The sequence below is a fragment of the Propithecus coquereli genome, unplaced genomic scaffold (assembly GCF_000956105.1).
Source record: "Propithecus coquereli isolate 6110/MARCELLA unplaced genomic scaffold, Pcoq_1.0 Scaffold111, whole genome shotgun sequence".
Lineage (NCBI taxonomy): Eukaryota > Metazoa > Chordata > Mammalia > Primates > Indriidae > Propithecus > Propithecus coquereli.
Genome location: NW_012135081.1, coordinates 3860147 through 3881779, shown reverse-complemented (window position 1 = coordinate 3881779; position 21633 = coordinate 3860147). Strand labels below are relative to the sequence as shown.

The window sequence follows — 21633 nt, the reverse complement described above, 5'->3', positions numbered from 1 at the left end:
AGTGAGGGGCTGGGGACAGGAAAGCCTGCCTCTGTCTTTGTTTTGACCTCTCCCCGCCACACATGAAGTGAAGGAGTAGAGCTGCTTGTTCTGGGGCCCTGGGTTCCCTCAGCACCTCCCTGACCCAGCTCTGAACAGCTCTGTTCAAAGCCAAGTAAAACAAGGACCTTGAGAAATCATGGCAGACCCATCCCAGGCAGAATGGGCTTCTGAGCTCATCCCCTTCCACAAACATCTGGGGTTGATACCTGACTTCTGCATCCTCTCTGTCTCCACTTGGCCCCGAGAAAGTTGTCCAGTTTCCTCTCAGGCTGGTCTTCACTCCTCCTTTCTCCTATGTTTAGGGCCCCTGGGGTGGACCCTTCCTAGCAGGGAAGGCCAGCAGGGTTCTTCAGGGAGGTGAGGATGGCCTGGGTCCCCGTCCCCACCCCATGTTTTCTGGCTTGCTGCTGCTCCTGCCCCCCTTCTCCACCACCCCATTCCTCCATGCTGGCCTAGAACCTTGAGGTGTGCCTCCAGGATCCTTTCTCCTTCAGCCAGGAGTTTTCGTCAGACTCGGGAAACTGGTACCTAGACTGCCTTGGGACCAGGTTTCCAGGGTGGGTGGCAGCCTGCTCCTTGACCCCCACCTGGCTCTCCCCTAACAGCTGCTGGAGTACTTGGGGAAGGGCAAGAGCATCGTGGATGTGGGACTGGCCCAGGCCCGGCACCCGCTGAGCACCCGCAGCCACTACTTCGAGGTGGAAATTGTGGACCCTGGAGAGAAATGCTATATCGCCTTGGGCCTGGCTCGGAAGGTGGGCACAAGTGCTGGGCTTTTTGCTCAGCTCTGGGGCTGTTGGGATGGGCCAGGAAGCTCTTGGGGAAACCTGGGAGGCCTGAGCTGTGGAGGGAGGATCTTAAACTGAGACAGAACACATGTCATATGTGTCTGCTGCATTAAGAGTACAGACCCCAGGTGACTAAGGACCTCAGACAGCCTGGGGTGGGGGTGGGGCAGTCCGAGGCTCTGGTCTTGAAAGCTTAACACCTTCCTCACCTTGCCTGGTTCGGGCAAGCCCAGCACCTGCAGGATGTGAGAGGCTGCGGGATGGTGAGCCGCTGCCTGGGTTGTAACCTATTCCAGAAGATTGAAGACTGAAGATTCAGACGCCACTCTCCACTCTGCCCTGTCCTCCTTTTGTGCATGGGACCACAGATTTTCCTTTTTCTTCTTGGTGCAGGACTATCCCAAGAACAGGCACCCTGGCTGGAGCAGAGGGTCTGTGGCTTATCATGCAGGTGAATAGAGGGCTGCCTGGGACAGGCAGGATTGTGGGGACACAGAGACTTAGGGATACCCATTTTCCTGGTCCCCTCACACACGGCCTCTTCCCTACTGCTGGCTGATCGCCCCCTCCCAATCCCACGGTGCTTTCTCCTCCTCTGTGTTTTTCCTCCCAGCCCTGAAAGCTAGGGGAGCGGGCAGGGCGGGAGATCTGGGCCCAGACTGGACATTCCAGGCCTCTGAGTTGGCTCCCTCCGTGCCCTTCCTGCACATCCTGTAGAGTCTTCGTTTTCTGTTTTTGGTCTGCTTGATTTCCTTCAGGGCTTTCTTTAGAAGAGGACCGAGCCTTGAATTCCTGGCCCTACCTCTGCCCTCCCCACCCTGGATGTCATTATTTCCCTGTGGGCCCTCTGCTCTCTTCCCACTAGTCCCCTGGGGGAGTTTCCCCTTTAGCCCCTTGAGCTGAGGGACATTGTATCTCTTTTTAATTTGGTGCCTCCTTCCCACATCTCTCTCCTCATTTTTGTTTCACCTTGTCTCTTCCTTTCCTTGGAGCCAGCCAGTGAGGGGGTAGGGAAGTGTTCAACTTCAAGGAGGGGCCACTTGGTGGGGGGCAGGGGGTGCGTAGTGTCAGCCCCTCCTCCTTCAAGTCTGTCCTCTCCCCTGTCTCCAACAGATGACGGGAAGATCTTCCATGGCAGTGGCGTGGGGGACCCCTTTGGGCCACGCTGTTACAAAGGGGACATCATGGGCTGTGGAATCATGTTCCCCCGGGACTACATTCTGGACAGTGAGGGTGAGTAGGGGTGGGTGGCCTGCCAGCCTGCTCAGGGCAGAGGGTGGGGGAATACCACAGGAGCTCAGGTTTCCTGGTCTCCTAGGGGACAGTGATGACAGTTGTGACACAGTGATCCTGTCCCCGACTGCTCGGGCTGTCCGGAACGTCATGTACCTGCATCAGGAAGGAGAAGAGGAAGAGGAGGAAGAGGAGGAGGAAGAAGATGGAGAAGAAATAGAGCCAGAGCATGAGGGCAAGAAGGTGGTGGTAAGTAGGGGAGAGTTTATGGTGGGACTAGGTTCTTGGGTCTGGGCAAGGGCTGAGTGTTAGCGGGGAACAGAACTCAGAGCCAGGATAGGAAAGAGGAAAGGTCTGGTGCTGCCCTCAGGGGTCTTCTCGGGTGGCAGGGGCTGTTGAGATGGGGAGGCTGTGGTTGGGAGGCTGTTTTCCAGCCTCAGGACGCCCTCTTGTGGTCGCTCCCATTTCACCCTAACTGTGTCCAGCCCCTGCCGGGAGCTGCGTATGGTTGGGGTTCGGCCTGGGGTTCAGCATGGTCAGAGAAGAGGCCAGAGCCTGCTGGCTCTATTCTCCCCAATTGCTCCCCAGGTCTTCTTCACGCGGAATGGCAAGATAATCGGGAAGAAGGATGCTGTTGTACCTTCTGGAGGCTTCTTCCCCACCATTGGAATGCTGAGCTGCGGCGAGAAAGTCAAAGTAGACCTGCACCCCTTGAGTGGCTAGGCCTTCTCCAGGCTGCCCGTCTCCCTCTTCTCACCCTTGCTGGCCACATGCTCAGTTCCTGACTCCCCGAGGACTTGCTTGCCCAGCAGGCCCTGGGGCGCACAGTCAGTCGCTCTGCCCTACCAGCCCAGGCCCTCAGGCTCCTCTGTGCCCACGTTTCTGACCTGTGCCAAGCCTTGTTCTGGTTGGACAGAACAGGCCCAAGGAACGGTGTTGCCATGGGTGGGTCCCGCTGGCTCAGGTGAGGGAATGTCTGGATCCTCTTTCCCTCGGTCCCCATGTGAGGGAGAGGAGCGGGTACCTGTCTCAGCTGCTGTTTGGGTGTGATGCTTTGCCTCTCCCCTCCCTCCCCGGTATTTCTCCGTGGATTCTTCTTTTTTGTTCCCTGTCCTTATCGTGGGAACCGGTTGCTGCTGTCGCCCCCCTGGCGGGGTTAGGGGGCCTCTCTTGGGCCATCTCTCTCGTTTCATTGGCTGCTGCCTCAAGTCCTCTAGGGTCTCCATTGTTTCCCCTGAGAGCTGGCTCCCCCACCCCCCCTGCTCAGGCACCCACAGAGAATCTGAGTCTCTGCCTCCCCCCCCGACACCCACATGGGTGGGTGCCTGTTGCACGTTTAAGAGAGAGGGGCTGTGAGGTGGCAGGACACTGGGCCTTTGCTCCTCTTTCCCCTTCCACCCGCTCCTCGCCTGTGGCGCCCATGTCCCTAGCTCCCTAGGGTGGAGGCTGAGCCTCTGGGGCACGTCTCTGTTGCTGTGGTGAGGGCAAGACCCCAGAGCCTGAGCTGGGTAAGCCCAGGGGGGCAGCTGGGCCCCTCACTCTCCTTTTCCTGCCCCTGCTCCAGCCCCGTGCCCCAGCTTGCTGCTTGTGCCAGTTGCCTGTTTTGCTTCGGTGTTGGATTCTAGCGCTTACATATGTCCGCCCCTACCAAGCCCTCATATCTCCTTCCACCCCTTCGACCCCTGAGCCTCTCCCCATAGCAGTGACTTCTGGGAGGAAGAGGGAGCAGGAGCTGTTGGCCTTGGTTTGCACAGGGTGGGTAGGGCTGTGGGGAAAGCGGGCGAGCTGCGGTGCTGCTGGGGCCCCCCTTGGCCCTCCCTTCAGGCCCTGCACTATGATGTATGAAATGTATGTACAGACCAGAGATGTTTATATAGCCAATAAAGATCGAGTTTCCGTATTTATCAGCATGGCTAGAATCGGAATCCTTTCCGGTATCTAGGGCTAGGGACAGGGCCAGAGGGTAGGACGCAGCCGAGGGCAGCTTACTCACGGGGAGATGTGGACCAGTGTTAGGCCAGGGATGGGAATCATATATGTTCCATGGACCTGGCTGTGGGCCTGGGGCCCGGGATGCCCCATTCCTGTGAATAAGGTATGACTCCAACTAAAGTTTATAGAAATTCTTTATTATTAGACAAAAATAGACTCTCTTTTTTCCCCTATTCATGTGATCCCACTCTGATCTCTGCTCAGGGGGGAGGCAGAGGAGGGAGTGACTTGCTCCCCACCCCTCTCCCCTCTCCCTGCCATGCTGGGACCTGCAGCTGGGTGGGACTGGCAGGGCCTGACTCCCCTGGAGGGCTGATGTCTGCTGCAGGTTGGGCTGTCCTGACCCCCTTTGGGGCCCAACTGCTGATGCTGCCTCACCCCTCACATGCCTATCTCTGCCATCTGCTCACATGCAAGGTCATCTCATGGGCCTGTCCACTTAGCTTAGCAGGCTGGGGGCAGGGAAGGAGAGCAACATCCCAGGCCGATGCCCACTCCCCATTCCTCAGGGAGAGTGCTGGCTCCCGGGTCTCCTGGGTCCAGGCCAGGGGAAGTGAGGGCTGTGGGGTGCTGGGAGGGGTGCAGTGTTGACGTGGGCTCCTAGCTGTGGCCTTCCTTCATTTTCTCTGGCCCAGTAGAACTTTGGTGATGAAGGTGACAATGGCGCCTGCAGGCTGATCTGGGTCAAGCTCTGCAAATAGGTGACACACATTCTCCCAGGGGCTTCCCGGCTTCTTGGCCACGAAACCAAAGATCCTAGGGGGACAAAGCCAGAGTGCGGAGGGGCCTTAGCATTCCTTGCACGAAGGAATGTAGCTGGCCTTGGTAGGCTGACTCAAATGCCAGGGTTGGGGAAGATGGAGGTGCCCTGATCCCCCAGAGGGAAGAGACTAGATTCATGGGGGAGGCTTACTTGGAGGCGGTGCCGTCTGGGTTGGTCCATCTGTAGAAGGAGAAGAACTGTGAAGGGGTCCGCCCCAGGGGATAGCCACTGAAGGAGCTGGGGCTGGGGCCTCATGGGACCCTGGTGCTGTGGGGAAAAAGGGTTCGGAAGGGGGTTCACCTCCGGTCCTGAGGGTCAGTGCTGGAGAAGGTGATGCTGTTCACTGGATAATGGCGGCGAAAGAAGAGCCTGCAAGGAGGAGGATGGGGAGGGTCACACTCAGAAATCAGGGCCTGCAGGGGCCTTAAGCACAGGGCTTCACAGGGACCCCATGTAGGGCTGGGTGTACAGACTCACTTCCTTTGGTTGTCAGTCAGTGTAATGCCCTGGGTTGAGACCTTGAAGTGGACAACAGCTGGTGTCGGGCGGGGGCTGCAGCTCAGAGCTGCAGAGCTGGCCCGGGCCACAGCTTGGGGGCCCGTGAGTGACTCCATCTCCACTGAGGTCAGGTAGAGCACACTGCAGGCTGCAGGGGCACAGAGTGGGTCGGGAGGGAGCGCTGGCTCCCTAGTCCCCCACCCTACCAGCTCTTGCCCATTCCCTAGCTAGTGCTGTCAAATGCATTAGAATCAGACAGGTGACTTGTCTATAGCAGATTCCACCAGACTACAGTCAGAAGCACTGGAAAGAGGCCTGAGAATCTGCATTCTAACGGGCTCTCCACCCCAACCTGCCCATGATCCTCATGTCCATAGGACTTTGGGAACCTAGGCTGAGGACCCTCTTTCCCACCCTCTACCAATACCTTCATGGGTCAAGTGCATCCACCAAGGCCCACCAACCTCAAGGCCTCCCAGTGCCCCATGTCCTGTATCTGCAATGCCCCCTCAGTGCCCAGGGAGAGGGCTTTACCGGCACCCTGACGCAGGAGGTCTGCCGCTGTGCTCATGTTGCTGGGCACTGGAGCCTCTGGGGTCTCTTCCAGAGGATCTGGGAAATGAGGCCAGCAGGGAAGGTCAGAGGGAGGGGTGGTCCCAGGGAAAGGCTGGGAGCCAGGACCTCTGGATCCTGCCTTTGGCTGCAGAGGGTGGGGGAAGGAGCGGGGACAGGTGACCAGACACCCACCTTTACTGGGAATGCGCAGGCAGCAGGGCAGGGAGATGGGGGAGATGGAGTGCTGGGAGACCAGGGCGGACAGACTGCCTGTGAGGGAGAAGGTGAGAGAAGTCCCGAGGTGCCCACAGTCGCCTTCAACTTGCCCTTCCACCTAGCTGAGACTCCTTGGCCTCACCCTATGGCAACCCCAGGTACCCTTCCCTGGACTCCTGATGCTCACCGAAGTAGGGCTCACTGGGACAGCCCTTGATCTTCACCCCTTTGGGCCCAGTCTCAATGAGGAAGTGGCGGACCAGCTGTTCCAAGGGATCTCCTGAGAGGAGCGGAGGAGAGAGTAAGGCTTTCTCAGATTCCATTCCCAGCTTCCTCCCCAACAAAGGGATTCTGTCCTGAGCAGCTGAGGTCTTTTCCTGCCTCTCCCCACCAAGCCACGGAGTGGCATGACCCGCACCCCACCCCCACCCGGGCCTGTTATCTTGTCAGGTCTGGCCATTCTGTACCTTTCCAGGGCTGGGCACTAGGTGGAGGCGTGGCCACCTTGAGGGCCAGACCATAAGCTCCTTGGAATGAATGACTGTCCCTGATCAGGAAGGCCCCAGGGTCCTTGTCCTTCAGCAGGGCAATGGCTGCAAGGTAGGTAGGTGGCGAAGAGAAGTTTTCATAGTGGCTGACCCAGCCGCATGAAGCCCTGCTCCTCTGCCAAGCTCCCCGGGCTGCTTTGCCCTGACAGCTGTGGTGGTGGCAGGAGTCTGGGGATAGAACTTTAGAGTTCCCAGGGGCTTTGACAATGACGAATCTTGGGCCCAAAGCCCAGAGTCACCTGCTGGTGAGAGGCTTAGTCAAGGTAAACACAGCTGAGATGGGAGGAGCCAAGGGCTTCAAACAGGATGGGACTTAGAGGCCAAGACAGGAGGCATGGAGGGTGGGGTTGGTGAGGGCACACTGCTTCTCACCTTGGTCACGCGACAGGTGTGGCTTGTACCAGAACTTGGATGTATCTTGGACAAACTTGACATTGCTCTGGCTCTCTTGCATGGGAGGCTCTAGGACAAGGAGGGACTGAGTTCAGACCCCAGGGCTCCCCAGGCCCCATGGCATGCCCCTCCCTGGGAGAAAGGCTTCTCTCAAGGTGGCCCCACCCCAACTAAGGCCTTTGTACCTGGGAGTTGGGGGGCATTATCCGGGAGCAGAGGTGCAAAGGTGACATGGTGACTGGTGCCTCTGGCTGGTGGTGATGCCTGCTCTGGGCCCCAGGGTCCTGGCTGTTGCCCAGGCCCCGGCAGGTGGCGTTTCTCGGGAAGTGGGGGCTGGGTGGGGCCATTGGTGTCATAGGCTGCAGCCAGGGGGAAGGCAGGTGTGGGTGAGCTCTGAGGTGGCTCTGGGCTGGCCACAAGCCAGGGCACCTGGGTAGGCACAGGCGTCAGGGGGGACCCATCTGGGCTGTCTGGGGGGCCTTGAGGGCCCTGCCAGGGGGTGTGGCGGAGACCAGGCAGTGTGGTGGGCACAGGGCCCTGGGGACTGGCACTGTCTGAGCGGCCCCCTGGGCTCCTTTCCTGGGGCCAGTCATTGGGTGAGCTGGGAGGGGAGGTTGGGGAGCAGAGGCTGGAAGCCGGAGGCTCAGGCCCACTTCTCGCTGGCAGCTCAGGAGCCTTTCCAGGGCTTCCCTGGGAAACAGGGGGCAAGGCCTCGCCAGGACCCAGTCTCTGAGTGGGCGCCAAGGTGGGGGACCTGGTGTCCTGTCGTCTGGTGCTGCAGGATGGAAGGGCAGATGGTCAACAGGGCCCCCGCTGGGAGCTGCCATGTCCCCAGCCTTCATCGTCTGCTTGGACAAAGAAGCGCCCGAGCACCCTGGCCCGCTGCGAACCTCTCCTTGCCCTGGACCGGGCTGCTGGTGTGCAGGGGCGTGGAGGGACCAGACAACTCTGAAGAGGCACCGCACTGGGCTTCTCGGGGAGACCGAGGCAGCGTGCTGTGCCCACTGGGGCCCTCCCTCCAGGACACTGGCTCAGGTGACTCTGCAATGAACGGGAGAGGTGGGGTCTGAGCAGGAATAGGCCCTCCTGTCTGGCTTAGTTCTTTCTCACCCTGTGCCCCCTTGACCTCCCCACCATCTTCTAGAACCCTCCTCTACCCTGGGAACTCCCCACTCCCATGCCCTCACCTGCAGAGGCCAAGGGTCCTGCTGAGGCCAGGTGCCCAGGCAGCGGGTACCTGCTCCCTCCCTCCTCCGCAGGGATCTCGTAGCTCAGCTTCCTGGATTGCGGGTAGGGTGGGCTGCCCGGGGAAACGGAGCCAGCCCGTGGGGAGTGGGCACCAGGGCTGGGATACCCTCTGCCCTCACCTGGAGAGCTGCAACTGTGAGGCATGCGGCCATATGTTGGGCAGTAACTGGGAACTGCTCCTCCACAGCCATATGTCACCAGGGCAGGGTAGCCTGGATGCCCATACCTGCCCTCGGGGCACATGGTGTAGGAGCAGCCCTCGTGCCCTTCCTCGCCCGCCTTGGGTGGCTTCAGGCAGTTGTACTCGGGCATCGGGGCATGGTGATGCCCATAGGCAGGCACTAGCAGAGGCAGCGGGTGCCCTGGCCGCACTGGGTGCAGGAGAGGCTTGCCCGCCTCGCTCGCCCACCCCTCGCCAGCCTCCCTCTCCAGCCGCAGTCCATACAGGGCTGCCGTGGGCAGCGCCAGCTTCTCCTCACAGGCTGGGCATGAGCATAAGGCAGGCAGCACGGGGTCCTCCAGGATGACCACCTCCCGGTAGCCGGGGGAGCGGTAGCTGAAGTCCCCATTGGCTTGTTTCCCCATTGGCTCGGGGGCGTAGGGGTACGGCCCCTCGGACAGCGATCGGCAGAGGCGCCTCTTCTCCATGGAGGCCTCGGCATAGCCCTGGGGGGGCCCCTCATAGCCCCCATAGGCCAGCCGTCGCCTTTCCAGGGTTCCTTCTGGCCGGTAGTAGCCCCCATTGGGGACGCCACAAGGCTCCCGGTAACCCTGGCGGCAGGAGCAGTGGCGGCTAAGGCCAGGCCTATGGCCTGAGTACACTCCGAGGTGGGGGCCTCCGCCCATGGGGGGCTGCTCTTCGTCGTCTAAGATGGCCGTCTCGCGCCCAGCCCCCCGGCCCCCACTGGCCACTCCACAGCCTCCCAGGAGGCGATCTAGCTCCTGCCGTTCAGCAGCTGTAGGGGGTGGCCGGCCAGGGGACTCAGCAGCTGGCTCTGTGGTCAGTGTGGATGAGTGCCCAGAGTCACTGCTGACAGAGAGCATGGGGGGTGGGGGTGGCTCCGGAGAGGGTGCCGGTGGGGTCTGGCGGGGGGCCCGCTGCACCTGGGCATAGGGACTGCCATCCAGGGGGCCCCGGGTGTGGGTCAGGGAGCCTGGGTGGGGAAGGCAAGCAGGGAAAAGGGAGAGAGAGAGTTAACGCAGGGGACAGGTGGGGACTCCAGCTGGGGTGCCCAGGGGTATCTCTTGGAAGGGGGCTCTCCCTGCCCCCCAACTGCCACAACCCTGCACCACCCAGCCCGCAGTCCCGCCTCACACACCATCCACACTGTCCTCATGGTACTGGTTGAAGTTCTCGTAGGAGTCCCAGCGCACGGCAGGCTCTGTGGTGTTGTAGTCAACAGACACCGAGGGGTCATTCCGTGGAGTGCTACCTGTGGAAAGGCCACCAGGTGTGGAGGAGCAGGGCAGATACAACCTTCAGTTCCCAGCCCAAGCCCCACTTTTACCTTTGACCTTCTCAGGGCTAGAGGAGAAGACAAACTCCACCGAGGCTTGGAAGGGGAACCTCTCATCTGTGGGGAGTGGACAGTGAAGAGCCAGCCAGGCTTTTGGCCCACACCACGCTCTCCTGCCTGCTGCCACCTGCCTGCCCTCACCTGGGCTCCCTCCCCATGCCACTTGTCTCGGACTCACCAGTCCAGGCCTCATCCAGTTGGTCCTTGGGGAAGGCGAGCCGTGGTCCATGGATGGTGCACGTGTGGAACTGGACTCGGAACACGAGGGTCCGGTCTGTGCCACGGCCACCCTTGTGATAGCATGTGACCTGGGTGAGAGGCGGGAGGCTGGGGGTGAGACCTCATGTCCTCTTCTGTGCTTCCACCCTGGGGACTGCCTGGTCACAGCTTCTGCCCTGTCTCAACTACAAGGTGACCTCCCTATTTGGCCTCCAATCTGTCTTTTTTTTTTTTTTTTTTTTGAAACAGAGTCTCACTTTGTTGCCCTGGCTAGAGTGAGTGCCGTGGCATCAGCCTAGCTCACAGCAACCTCAGACTCCTGGGCTCAAGCGATCCTCCTGCCTCAGCCTCCCGAGTAGCTGGGACTACAGGCATGCGCCACCATGCCCGGCTAATTTTTTCTATATATTTTTAGTTGTCCAATTAATTTCTTTCTAATTTTAGTAGAGACGGGGTCTCGCTCTTGCTCAGGCTGGTCTCGAACTCCTGAGCTCAAACAATCCGCCCGCCTTGGCCTCCCAGAGAGCTAGGATTACAGGCGTGAGCCACCGCGCCCGGCCGCAATCTGTCTTGAGTTGGTGACTCAGCAGGTGACTGTGCCACTGACAGGATGCACCCCCCACCCCCGCCCATCCCTTGGTCTCTCCTGGTTGCCTGGACCCCTCACCATGACGTCGCCTTTGAGGAGGAGTGCTGGCTCCAGGCTGATGCAGAGCTGCGGGGGACCAGGGCCTGCAATGTGACTGTGGGGGAGACAGGAGAAGGCACAGCAGTGCAGAGGTGGCTATGCAGAGTAAGGAGGGAGCTGGGAGATCAGAATCTGACCCTAAGTGGCCTTGATCTGAGCCTCAGCTTCCCCATCTGTACAATGGACTCCATGGTAGTATTAGCTTTCAGGTGCAGTGGCTGGAGCTGAAGCCCAGCTGTCTGGGGAGGCTAGAGAAGCAGGAATCCAGGGAGTGGGGGTAGGAGGGAGGGACTGGCCAAGAGGTGTCAGGGACCTGTGACTAGGGCACTCACTAGACTCCAGATGTGTAGACGAGCTGCATGGACTGGTAGATTTTGAGGAAGGGCTGGAAGCCTGGTGGAGTACAGGAGAAGGCGCGTGAAAGGTGCTGAGTAGAGAGGGGTGGCTCTGCCCATGGAATGCATCTCAAGTGGACTCACCTGTGCCGGGTTCGAAGGCTGGCAGCATGGGCACGAGCACGTAGTGCAGGAAGAGAGGGCTGCTATTCATTCTGATGGAGCCGGAGAGCAGCCCACTGAAATAGCTGATGTATCTGGCAGAGGGTGCGTCAAGGAGAACATAAGCCCCTTCCTTTGGAGGTCGCCTTGTATCAATTCAACGATGCATATGTCCGCACACCCTTGGAAGGCCTGTCCTTCTTGGCACTTCCCTCCCATCTTCCAGCTCACCAGAAAGTTCTTCCTTACATCTAACCTCAATCCCTCTTGCTCCTGCAAAGATTCTGTACTTGCTGCTACCTCTGCCTAGAAATCCCTTCCCCCAGATCTCTGCTTCACGTGTGGATGCAGCCCCTCACCGTCTTTCACAGGCTCAGCTTTGTTTTGTTCATAGAACTTGTCATCCAAAATGATCTTGTCTATTTATTCACAGGTTTATTGACTTCTACTCTTCTAGCTGTAAGCTTCATGAGAGCAGGGACCTTGTTTGTTCTGAATTCCCAGCACTGGGTACAGTGCCTGCCATGTAGGAGTTGCTCAATTAAGGGATGCTGCAGGAACGAGAGAACCTTGGCCCTGGTGGCCCTGGAGGGGGTTGTTCCTCTGGTCCATCCCCACCCAGGCTGCTCACCGGCGCTGGGAGGGCTGCAGTTCTGTGGCCACTTTGTCCTCGCAGAATTTCCGCATGGTAAGAGTAGCCAGTGCTTGGTCCGCCCTGGGGAGAGCAAGGCCAGTGTGGGGGATTAGGGAATAGTATCCGTCCTTGCCTCCCATCCCTAAGACCCAGGGGAGAGAGGAGAGATGTGACCCACCCCCCCAAGTCTAGAGGAAGCCCAGAGTGGTGGTAAAGAGAACTAGAAGCCCCACATACAGTCACTTTACTAGTTGTTGGGCTTCAGGTAATTATTCCCTGAACTTTAGTTTTCTTATCTGTAAAATGGGGCTGTAAGACCATGCTATGGGTTGAATTCCCCAAAAGATAGGTACCTCGCAATGTGACCTTATTTGGAAATAGGGCCGTTGCAGACATAATTAGTTAAGATGAGATCATACTGGAGTAGGGTGGGCCCTTAATCCAATATGATTGCTGTCCGTACAAGAAGAGAGGAAGAGACACAGAGACAGAGACACACAGGGAGAACGCCAGGTGATGATGGAGGCAGAGATTGGAGTGATGCATCTGCAAGCCAAGGAACACCAAGACTGCTGGCCACCACCAGAAGCCAGGAAGAGGCAAGGAAGGAGGCTATCCAGAGTCTCAGAGGGAGCATGGTCCTGCTGACACCTTGATCTTGGACTTCTACCCTTCAGAACTGTCAGACAATAAATTTCTATTGTTTTGAGCCACCCAGTTTGTGGTACTTTGTTATGGCAGCCCTAGGACACCAATACAGATCAGCTGCTGGGGACTGTGGTGAAGTACAAGTGATAAAAAGGAGGTGGAGATGTCAGGTTTACAGCAAAGGGCTCTCTGAACAAAGAGGTGGCCTCCAGGGGAGATGGGTTCATAAAGGCCAGCTGGAGGAAGGACCACGGGGGAAGGGGCTACGTGGGCTTTGGGGAGCCTCACCCGGCAGAGATCTTGCTGTAGTGCATGTAGGCAGAAACGATGACTCCGAGCTTGCCCTTGCTTCCCTGAGATGCAGAGAGACAGGGATGGAGGGCCTGCTGCGGACCCAGGCTGAGGGCACCCCAGCCCTGCGAACCCAAGGTCCCATCCCACCTTGCAGTACAGTACGACCACGTGCTGCGGGTCAGCACTGAGCCACGTCTCCATGGCTTTGCAGATGGAGCACAGCTTGTCCAGGGGTGGGGCATGAAGCTCAGGCCAGCCAAAGTCCTGGACCTGGGGAGTGCAGGGGTGCAACTGGGGGTGGGGGCCAGAAACAAAGAGAGAAGGGTGGGGGTGGAAAAGGGACAGGGCATAGGCATGGGGACAAGGTCGGGGCCTACTGGTTGTCCATGACAGCCTCAGCACTTTCTTTACCCATGCAATGGGCTGATACCTGCAGCACCAGGTTCTGAAGTGTCGCCAGTAATATGTCATATGGGAAAGTGCTTAAGAATGAAGTAGATGCCAGTTGCTACCGTGAATAACGAGGAGGCTGGGGGCGGCTTGATTTAATGGCTGGGCAGGCCGTCTCCCTCCTACCTTGGGGTTTAGGCGGGTCAGGTCATGCCTTCTCTCGGAAAGGTTGAAGAGCTGAAATAAAGGAAGAGGGCTTTAGATGGAAGAGACCTGAGGCAGCGAGGAGCGGTGAACGTGGTCGCTAAGCAAGGATCTTCTTCTAAAACAATGTCGCTCAGGTCCGACCTAGCCGCCACTGCCCAATCGCCCGTGTTCTGGCTTTCTCCGCTCACATGCGGGCGGCACTCAAGAGCCCGCCCGGCCCCGCCCCCCGCTCTGGACCCGCCCCCTGGCGGCCTCGCCTCCCCTGGTTTGACATCAGGGAGCAGCCTCGCCCATCTGGACCTCTCAGCCCTCTCATTGGTTGACTCCGGCAGGTCCCGCCCCTCACCAGGTACTTGTCGCGGTGTTTGGATTGCAGCACGTGGGCCAGCTCGCGCAGGTGGCCCCGGTGCCGCTGTTCGTCGGGCCGCGCAGGGAAGGCGGCTGCCAGGATGCGCTCAGTCACGTAGGTGAGGTCCAAGTCCCAGCGCCGCTCCATGAGCGGGTCTAGGCTGAAGCTCCTGGGAGGGGCGAAGCCTACGTGAGGAACGGACGGGCGGGGCACCCGGAGGTGGCTAGCGTGATGGGAGGGTGTCTGATGGACTGCAGGTGAGGCCTAGCTGGGTCCTGAGAGTGGGTGGGACCGGAGGGAGACTACCGCTTTGGGGCAGGGGCTGTCCCAGGGAGCTTAGTTGCTGTGTGGGCTCCCCCACCAATCGCCCCCTACCCCGCGACCTCGCTTACCTGGGCAGAGAGCTTCGCTGCTTTGAGTGGTTCAGAGATTTGGTGGATCCCTGGTGGATGACAAACAGCATCTGGACGTCTCTTTGGGTACCCCTCCCCCATTCTAGGCTCCCCACTCCAGAGATCCATGTATTTTCGTCTTCAGGAAACCTAGATCCTTACTCCCAGAGCTACCTGCTTCCTCCCCTCTCCTCCAGCATCTCCTTACCAGGTGCTCTATGCGCCTGACTGGGGCGGTGTTTCGCCGCTAGAGGGAGATGGGGGAGGAAAAGGGAGTGGTTAGGGCCAGGGCAAGACCATAATGGGCCTGGGGATGGTGGGAGGGCATGTCAGTGTCCTCGTGAGGGGACAGGAGTCCAGGTCCCAGCAGGCCCAAGAGGAAAAGAACAGCAGAGGGCTCACATGTTTTTTTCCTTCCCCCTCAGGATGACCAATACCCCCATCAGTTCGGTTCAAGGTAATCTCCTGGGGGCCCTCTCTGGGGCCAGATCTATAGACACTGCAGCCAGGTTCCTTGCCTTCCCCACCCCATCCCAGAGCACACTCACCAGCTCCGCTGGAGGCAAAGCCTGACAGGACGAAGTCACCTGGAAGGAGACCTGAGTAAGAGTCTGAGCTCCTGGTGAAATGGGCTTCCCTGGACTTCAGGATGGGGCAACCCCTCAGCTTTAGCAAGAAGGTGGAGGGACTGTCAGCGGATGGGCGCAGGCTCCAGCTGAGGTTCGTCTATTTAAGGGAGCCTCCCCTCTGGCCTCTCGATCCCCCACCCCCTGGGCCCCCCATGTGTTGCTCTTGGCTCTCAGCCCCCTGCCCACACAGACCCCCATTCATCCAGCTGTAGGGCAGGAGTTATATATAGAGGCATGCAGGCAGGCCATGGCCAGGGACGGACACTGGCCTCTTTCACTGGGAGACCCCACCCCTAGGCACACAGCTCCCCACAGCCAGAACCAGGGGCCTGGGACCCGGCTCCCCTGCACTGCAGGAGGACCAGGGAACCTTTTCAAAGACAGGGCTGTCTCAGGTCCCCAGTGGACAGTGGGTGCTATCTACAGCTTGTATCTGAAAAGGTCTAGTTTTTCCAAGCCCAGGACGAGGCCCATCCAGGCATCCTAAGGACCCTTCCCCAGAGGGAAGGCACAGCCCATCCGGCTGCCCAGTCTCTGAAATCCTGCTCCCCCCACAGCCACCCCACCCTTCCTCCTCCTCATTCTCCTCCTCTTCCCCACCCCCCATCCTCTTGCCAGCTGCAGCCTGGGCACAGCACCAAGACAAACGCTGTCTCACTGTCCACCGCCTGGGCCAGCCCTCCAGGGGATGGGGTAGCGTGGTTCTTAAAGGGCCAAGTACAGCACCCCCTCCCACCCTGGAGGGGTTCCCCAGTGATGGAGAGGGGTGGAGGTGAAGGGTGGATGCCAGTGTGGTTGGAGAATCCTGTTTGGGAGGAGGAAGGGACCCCAGACCCCCCTCCCTCCATAAGGTATAACCAGGTACCCACCTTTGCTTCACATTTTCTGTGTGTTGCCATCTTGCAAACTAGAGGGCAGGAAGTAGGGGGAGTGCAGAGGAGAGGGGTTAGCAGGGGCCTGTTGAGGCAGTGGAAGGAATGGCCCTCCCTCATCTCCCCAGGTGCTGGAATCAGACCCTGGGACTTCCCGACTCCAGCCGCACTGGGCTGGCTGAGGTTGGGAAGCAGGGGGAGAGTTTGAGGGAAAAGCGTGGCCAGTGGAATACTGGTGCCCAGGCCAGGGGTAATGTTCTAGGGTGTGGATGGGGTGAGGAGGAAGAGAGGGAGGGAAGCCCTCAGTCACAGGTCAGGATGGGAAGGTGGTAAAGTACTGGGTTGTGGACAGTGTCTGTCATGGGAGCCAGGGCTGTTGGCTACTATGGTGCCTAATCCAGGAGCAGCAGATTGGTTGAGGTTGTGTGGGTTGGCCTGCTGGAGTTGTGCAACACAGTGTGTGAGGTGGAGGGTCTCAGAATCACAGGACAGAGTGCCTCACCTCTGCACGAGACACCTGTCCCATCGATGGTCACCTTGCACACTGCACAGACTGGAGGTTTCTTTCGGAAAGCCTTCTCGCGGAAGCTATGTGGCTCAGCTTTCCTAGGCTGGGGGTGGAGGGACAAACAGATAGAGGTGTGAGCTTCCAGTGGGACTTGGCATTGGCCTTGCCTGCACTGGTTTCCTTCTTCCTCCATCCTGATCAAGCCCCCAAAACCATAGGATGCACTTGCCATAGCTGTTTCAGAGTGGTTGTGGGGTCTGTCCTTGACTGTGGAATCTGACCCCTTGCGTCACCTTCACTGGGTCAGCTCCTCCCCAAGGGATCACTTAGGTCCCTCATGTGGCCCTGGGGTGTGATGCCCTGTGGTCACTGCCAGCCCAAATACTAGCTAGGCTTTCCTCCTGGGGGGGTGGGGGCATCCTCTGACTCCCCCCATTTTGCCCTCCCCAGATGGAGGCCTGCTTGCAGAGTGGGCAGGGGGCCGGCAGACAGGCGAGCTGTATGTCAGTTCTGTAACACCCAGACTGAGCCGGTAGAAGTAGCCTCAGCCAGTCCTGCTCCCCTCGCTCCTGCTGTCCCCATGCTCCAGGCAGCTGACATGCCCCCTCCCCCACGGTCAGAACAACATGTTTACTCATTGTGCATTGAGGCGATAGACAGCAATTGTGTAAGTGGGGGCGGTAAAGCTGGGGGGAGAAACAGAAGCAGGACACTGAGGAGAGAGAGACAGTTAGCTGCCTTGCTGCCTTTGGATGTAGTGAGCTGTGCCGCTGCCGCCCCCCACCTGGGGAAGTTCAAGTGGGATTCAAGCATTGAACAAGGAGGGGTGGACCTGATTCCCTGTTTAGCCCCTCCCCACATAGAGGTTCAGTGATGCAGGAGGTGGGGATGCCCCCTCTGACCCAGGCCTCAGTCCCATTCCTTCCCATTGCAGTTTCTCTCCAAACATCCTCTGCCTGGGGACAATTTGTCTCCTTGCCACCTTTCTCTTTTACCCATTTTTCTTCTCTGGAGTTTAAACTCCTGCTGCCCTTGTTCCCCAGCCCTGCCCTAGTATCATCTCATGTCCTGAGCTGCTGCTTTTGGGGTAGGCTGAAAAGTGGGGAAAGGGAGTGATGGGGACCCAGGTAGCACCTCTGATTCCTGTTCCTGGAACTTCTAGGATGGGCCAACCTTGGGGAACCCACTAGGACACTTGGGCGCATTTTGGCACTGACAGCATGTATAGATGATGGCCGTGGAAAGCAAACATCCAGTTCTAAAGCCCTCCTGAGATCCGGCTTCTTCCTGCCCTTTAGCCACCTCTATCCCATTTGCCGGGAACTTCCTGGACCAGGTAAGGAACTTGATCTCTTAGCCCCGCCCTAGGACTCCAGGACAGTGCCTGGCAAAATCCTACAATGACATGTACCTGGGGCTCAGGCTTGGGGGCCAGGACCCCCAGGGTTGGCCCAGGCTATAGCAGGAAAGGTGATAGAGGAACAGAAACAGACAGCAGGAGCCACTCTAACCCAAACATGCCATCTGTGGGTCACACCCCAGCCCTGGCCACCCTGAAGGGGCACAGTAATGAGGGAATGTGGGGCAAGGGGAGAAGGCTGAGGAAGCTGAAATTGGGAGAATGGTCTGGCCTGATTCTTGGTCCCCTCCCCCACTGCCCATACCTCCACCCCTGCTTGCCCAGCCAGCTGGCACTCCTACCCTGCTGGTGGCCCGGCTGCTGTCCCTCCTCCCCAGGGCTCTGAGCAGCCTCTCCACAGGGCCGCTGGACTTCATGGTGTCCGGCTGGGGTGCCGGCCGCCAGGCCTGAACAATGCTGGGGCCTGGCCCAGGGCTTCCTGAAAGCGGCCTGGCGGAGGCAGCCGCTTCCCCTGGGCGGAGGGTAGGCTGTCTGGCTGGTGTGAGGAGCAGCCCGGCCCTGGAAGTGGAGGGAAGTGCAGGCGGGAAGGGGGCAGGTCGCTTGCTGTTCCAGGAAGTTGGGGGGAGGGAGGATGTGGGGGAGGCCAGGAGATCAGATTCCCAGGATCTACCCTGCTGGGAGTGTCAGCCCAGGATCTTTTGCACACCCTCCCTCCCCACTCTGGAGCTGCCCCACACACTGGGACATCCACCCTATCCAGGGATCTGCAGGGATCCATGGTCCTGAGCCCGGTGGGGCGGTGAGGTGGGGTGAGAATTTCAATGTCAGGGCAGGGCTCAAGGACCGGTGGGGAACACCGTGTCCCAGCCAGCCTCCCAGCTTGAACTCTCAAGCTCTCTAGGGACTTCCGGTGGGGAGGGAGGAGAGCTGGGAACTACTGCCTAGAGGCCCAGGATCTGGAGTGTGTCCTGAGGGTCAGGGAAAATGGGACTGAAGGCCAGCTTCCTGCCTCAGTTTCACTAGTTATGAGGTAGGAAAAGGAAAAACGCATTGCCCACCCTTACCCCAATACACCTTGCAAGGCCAAGTTCCAGCCTGTAGGCTGCTTTGCCCATAGGAGCCATCCATTCTCATGCTGCAGACTAAGGCATCCTGCTCTCTGCTCCCGATACAGTGCTCCTCCTTGCCCCCTACTCATCCATTCCCTGGCTTTGTTTCAGACACCTCACAGATCCCTGGTCCCTCTTTCAAGCCCTGCAACTTAGGCTCTCCACCACAGGTCCCCGGGGCTGGACCCTCTCCCCATTGCCACTGCAGAGCCTGGGTACTACCTTCATGGTTCTAGCTCTGCACTCCTGCCTCAGCTGCTGTCCCAGGGCCTGAGGACCGGACATGGGGACCCCTCCCAACACGTACTCCACCCCCTCCATGGGCCTCCTGCCTCCCTCCTGGGAACTTGGCCAACTTCCTGTCCTGGGAGTCAAGGGAGGGAGGTGGATGGGGCCTTGGAAAGGGGGGAGTAATCTTCCTAAAACATAAGGGGTTAATGGCCTGGGGGTCCTCAGCCCCAAGCCCCTGGGACTGGCTGTAGCTGTCTCTTGAAAGAATGTGCAGATATGCCCCCCTCATTTGCATGGTATTTACTGAATGTCCCAGTACTCAGGCAACTCCCCCAGCTCTGGCTTCTCCCACAGGGTCCCTCCTCCTCCCTCTTACCCCTCAAGATGGTCTAATCCTGCATTTTCTGGAATGAGTGAAGCCCTGCTATGGGAGCCTACTTGGGACACTTTCTACGCAGATCCTCTCCTGAGGCCTCAAGGAAGGCCCTCGAAGCTCCAATTTTCCAGGCCAGGAAGTCCCAGGATACCTCGACCAGAAGGTGGCATCTGTGTGGCAGACCTGGGCCCCTAGCCTGTAACTAGAGAGGGGCACTGGCTCTGCAACCCACCCCTACCCCACCAGCCCTGGCTGTGTCCCAGGACATTCCAGGCCCTTGGCCAGTGTGGGCTACTGGGCCTGGCCTGGTCTAGCACCCAGCCCTGGGGGCCAAGGGGAATGGGGCACTATGGCAGGGTGGGGGGGTGGGGGTGGCTTTTTCTGCCCAGTTCCCACCCTTACTCTTGTGGCACATAGCCCTGACCAGGACCCCTTCAGCATGCTTCTGCTCCTGCTGCCTCCAGAGGGGCTGGCAGTCCCCTCACCTGGAATAGGTCCCTGAAACGTCCTCTGACCTTCACTGGTCTCATGCTCCCCACCCAGGCCCAGCAAGGAGGTTCCCAGCAGTGACTGCAGTGAGAGCTGGGGGCTCACTAAATCCTGTGTTGGGTGGTCCCTCTGAGCCTGTGCCTGAAAGGAAAAGTAGCTCCCTTGGGAAGGACTGGGAAGGCACAGCCAGACCCCCTTGGACCCTCACCCTCCTCCTGCCTGGAACATTCCAGAGCCTGTCAACCTCTCCCCTAGCTGGGCCCCCTCTCACTCCAAGCCTTGGGTTTGTTTGGAGAAACCCCTCCACCCACACCCCCCTTCCTGGAAATAGCTGTGGTTGGAAGAGAGGCTGAGAGCCGGGGAGCCGGCCGCTGTAGGAGGGTGGTGGAGGAGGGGTGAGGCCCAGGGAAGGAGTGAGCAAGTGCGGGCTGGCGGGGGTATATGGGTGTTCCCAGAGGGATCTGAAGGATTGAGGGCAGAAGCAGAAGGGGGCCTATGAGTGGGGCTGGCAAGTTGAATCAGCCTCATCTGTGCCCACTTACTGCCTCAATGTCCCAGATGTGAAGCAGGAAAGGAAAACACTCGCCCGCACTCTACCAGGCCAGGGCCCGAGCGCTGCTGCCAGCTCCTGCCCAGGCACCGGGGAGGTGTGCAGCCACCACCAGGGGCCACGATGCTGGAGGAGCGGCGCCTCGTGCGTGGCGGGACAGCGCAGCACCCCGCCGCTCGGTGTGTGCGTCCAGGGCGCGGGAAGGCGTGACGGCCAAGTGAAGTGGGACTGCGGCCATGCCCCGCCCCCTAGTCACCTTCTCGGCTTCCAACTGCCCCCAGCTCGCCGCGGCTTACCCCATGGCGGAACCCCCAGTCCCGCTCGGGCCCCAGCCCTGGGGCGCGCCCCCTCAGCCCCTGGCGGCCCCGCGCCCCCTGGTGCCGGCCCCTGGCACTGCCCGCGCGGCCGTGACGCAGAGGCCGCCGCTCGCCGCCCCAGCGCGGCGCGGCCACTCACCTGCGGGGGGCGCCCGGCGGGGCGGGGGCGCGCCGGGGCGGGGCAGCAGCAGGGGGAGCCCCCGGGCCAGCCCATCCCGCCGGGGCCCGCGTTAAGCGGGACGCAGAGGCGGAGGCGGCGGCTGGAGCGGGCGCGCCGCGCTCGGCTGGGCTCCCTCCCGCCCCCGCCGCGTCCCGTGCCCGCGGCCGCCCTCTCTTCCCTCCCTCGCTGCTCCCCTCCCTCCTTCCCCGGCTCCAATCCCCACGTTCCGCCCGCTCCCCGCCCCTCGTCCTCCTACTTTCCTCCTCTTCTCCCCACCTTCTCCCGGGAACCCACACTCACAAAGAGCTGAGCGGAAAGAGGGTGCAGAGACTGGCAGAGAGGCTGAGTCAGGAGAGATCGAGGACAGGAAGAGACAGAGATGGGGAGAGAGAGCTGTAGAGACGGACACGGAGAACACAGGGACGGGGAGAGACTGAGCCGGCGGGACACAGGCAAAAAGAAACATGCGAGCCAGACAGACGCAGAAGAAAAGGTGGACGTAGGTCTAGAAGGGTCTAGAAACGGTACAGAGAACTGCCGTGCAACCTCAGCCTCTCAGTCTGCCCCCTATATAGGAGTGTTGTATTTGGGATGGGGCCGGACCCCAGAGTCAGGACCACCCGTGGCCTGGGCCTGGCCTGGTGGGGCTAGCGCCACCTACCTACACGGGCGCCTGAATTAGTTGAAGACACCTGGTGGTGTGTCCCAAGACTCTGGACACCCTTCCGTGGTCCTCTGCTCCACGGGAGACTTCTGTGCCACGTATTCTCCCAAAGGACTCACAGCTGAGATCTCTGCATCAGGTTCAAGCTCCTGCCTCCACCTCCAAGCAGCTCCAGTCACCCCATCCATTGCCCTGCTTTGGAGCTGCACCGTCACTCCCACTCCCCAGGAAGACCTTCTAAGGTCTTAGAAGTTGAA

The 21633-nt window shown here is 59.7% G+C and overlaps 2 protein-coding genes across 6 annotated transcripts in view; one reads left to right on the top strand and one right to left on the bottom strand.

Moving 5' to 3' along the window:
* Nucleotides 1-4228, top strand: part of SPRYD3 (SPRY domain containing 3) — a 14301-nt gene extending 10073 nt beyond the window's left edge. The window contains exons 7-11 of the mRNA XM_012652147.1: nt 648-797; nt 1224-1281; nt 1944-2063; nt 2149-2312; nt 2652-4228. Of these exons, the coding sequence (XP_012507601.1) occupies nt 648-797; nt 1224-1281; nt 1944-2063; nt 2149-2312; nt 2652-2786 (627 nt within the window). The 3' untranslated portion in view covers nt 2787-4228. The remainder of the gene's footprint in view (nt 1-647; nt 798-1223; nt 1282-1943; nt 2064-2148; nt 2313-2651) is intronic.
* On the bottom strand, nt 4171-21633 carry TNS2 (tensin 2). 5 transcript variants are annotated; one of them, XM_012652131.1, is made up of 29 exons: nt 21374-21633; nt 16115-16223; nt 15610-15647; nt 14660-14698; nt 14320-14358; nt 14112-14161; nt 13717-13888; nt 13350-13400; nt 12921-13043; nt 12768-12832; nt 11829-11912; nt 11180-11292; nt 11033-11093; nt 10680-10755; nt 9972-10101; nt 9785-9850; nt 9596-9709; nt 8216-9430; nt 7919-8069; nt 7214-7803; nt 7008-7097; nt 6555-6680; nt 6275-6367; nt 6064-6141; nt 5851-5928; nt 5296-5464; nt 5119-5187; nt 4969-4998; nt 4171-4811 (listed from the first exon to the last, which is right to left on the bottom strand). In XM_012652131.1, the coding sequence occupies exons 3-29, from the start codon at nt 15637-15639 to the stop codon at nt 4673-4675; spliced, it is 4041 nt and encodes a 1346-aa protein (XP_012507585.1). In that variant the 5' UTR covers nt 15640-15647; nt 16115-16223; nt 21374-21633; the 3' UTR covers nt 4171-4672. The 5 variants fall into 5 exon arrangements, with proteins under 5 accessions (XP_012507585.1, XP_012507591.1, XP_012507577.1 ...); XM_012652137.1 differs by lacking the exon at nt 21374-21633 and adding an exon at nt 20692-20711; XM_012652123.1 differs by lacking the exon at nt 21374-21633 and adding an exon at nt 20228-20312.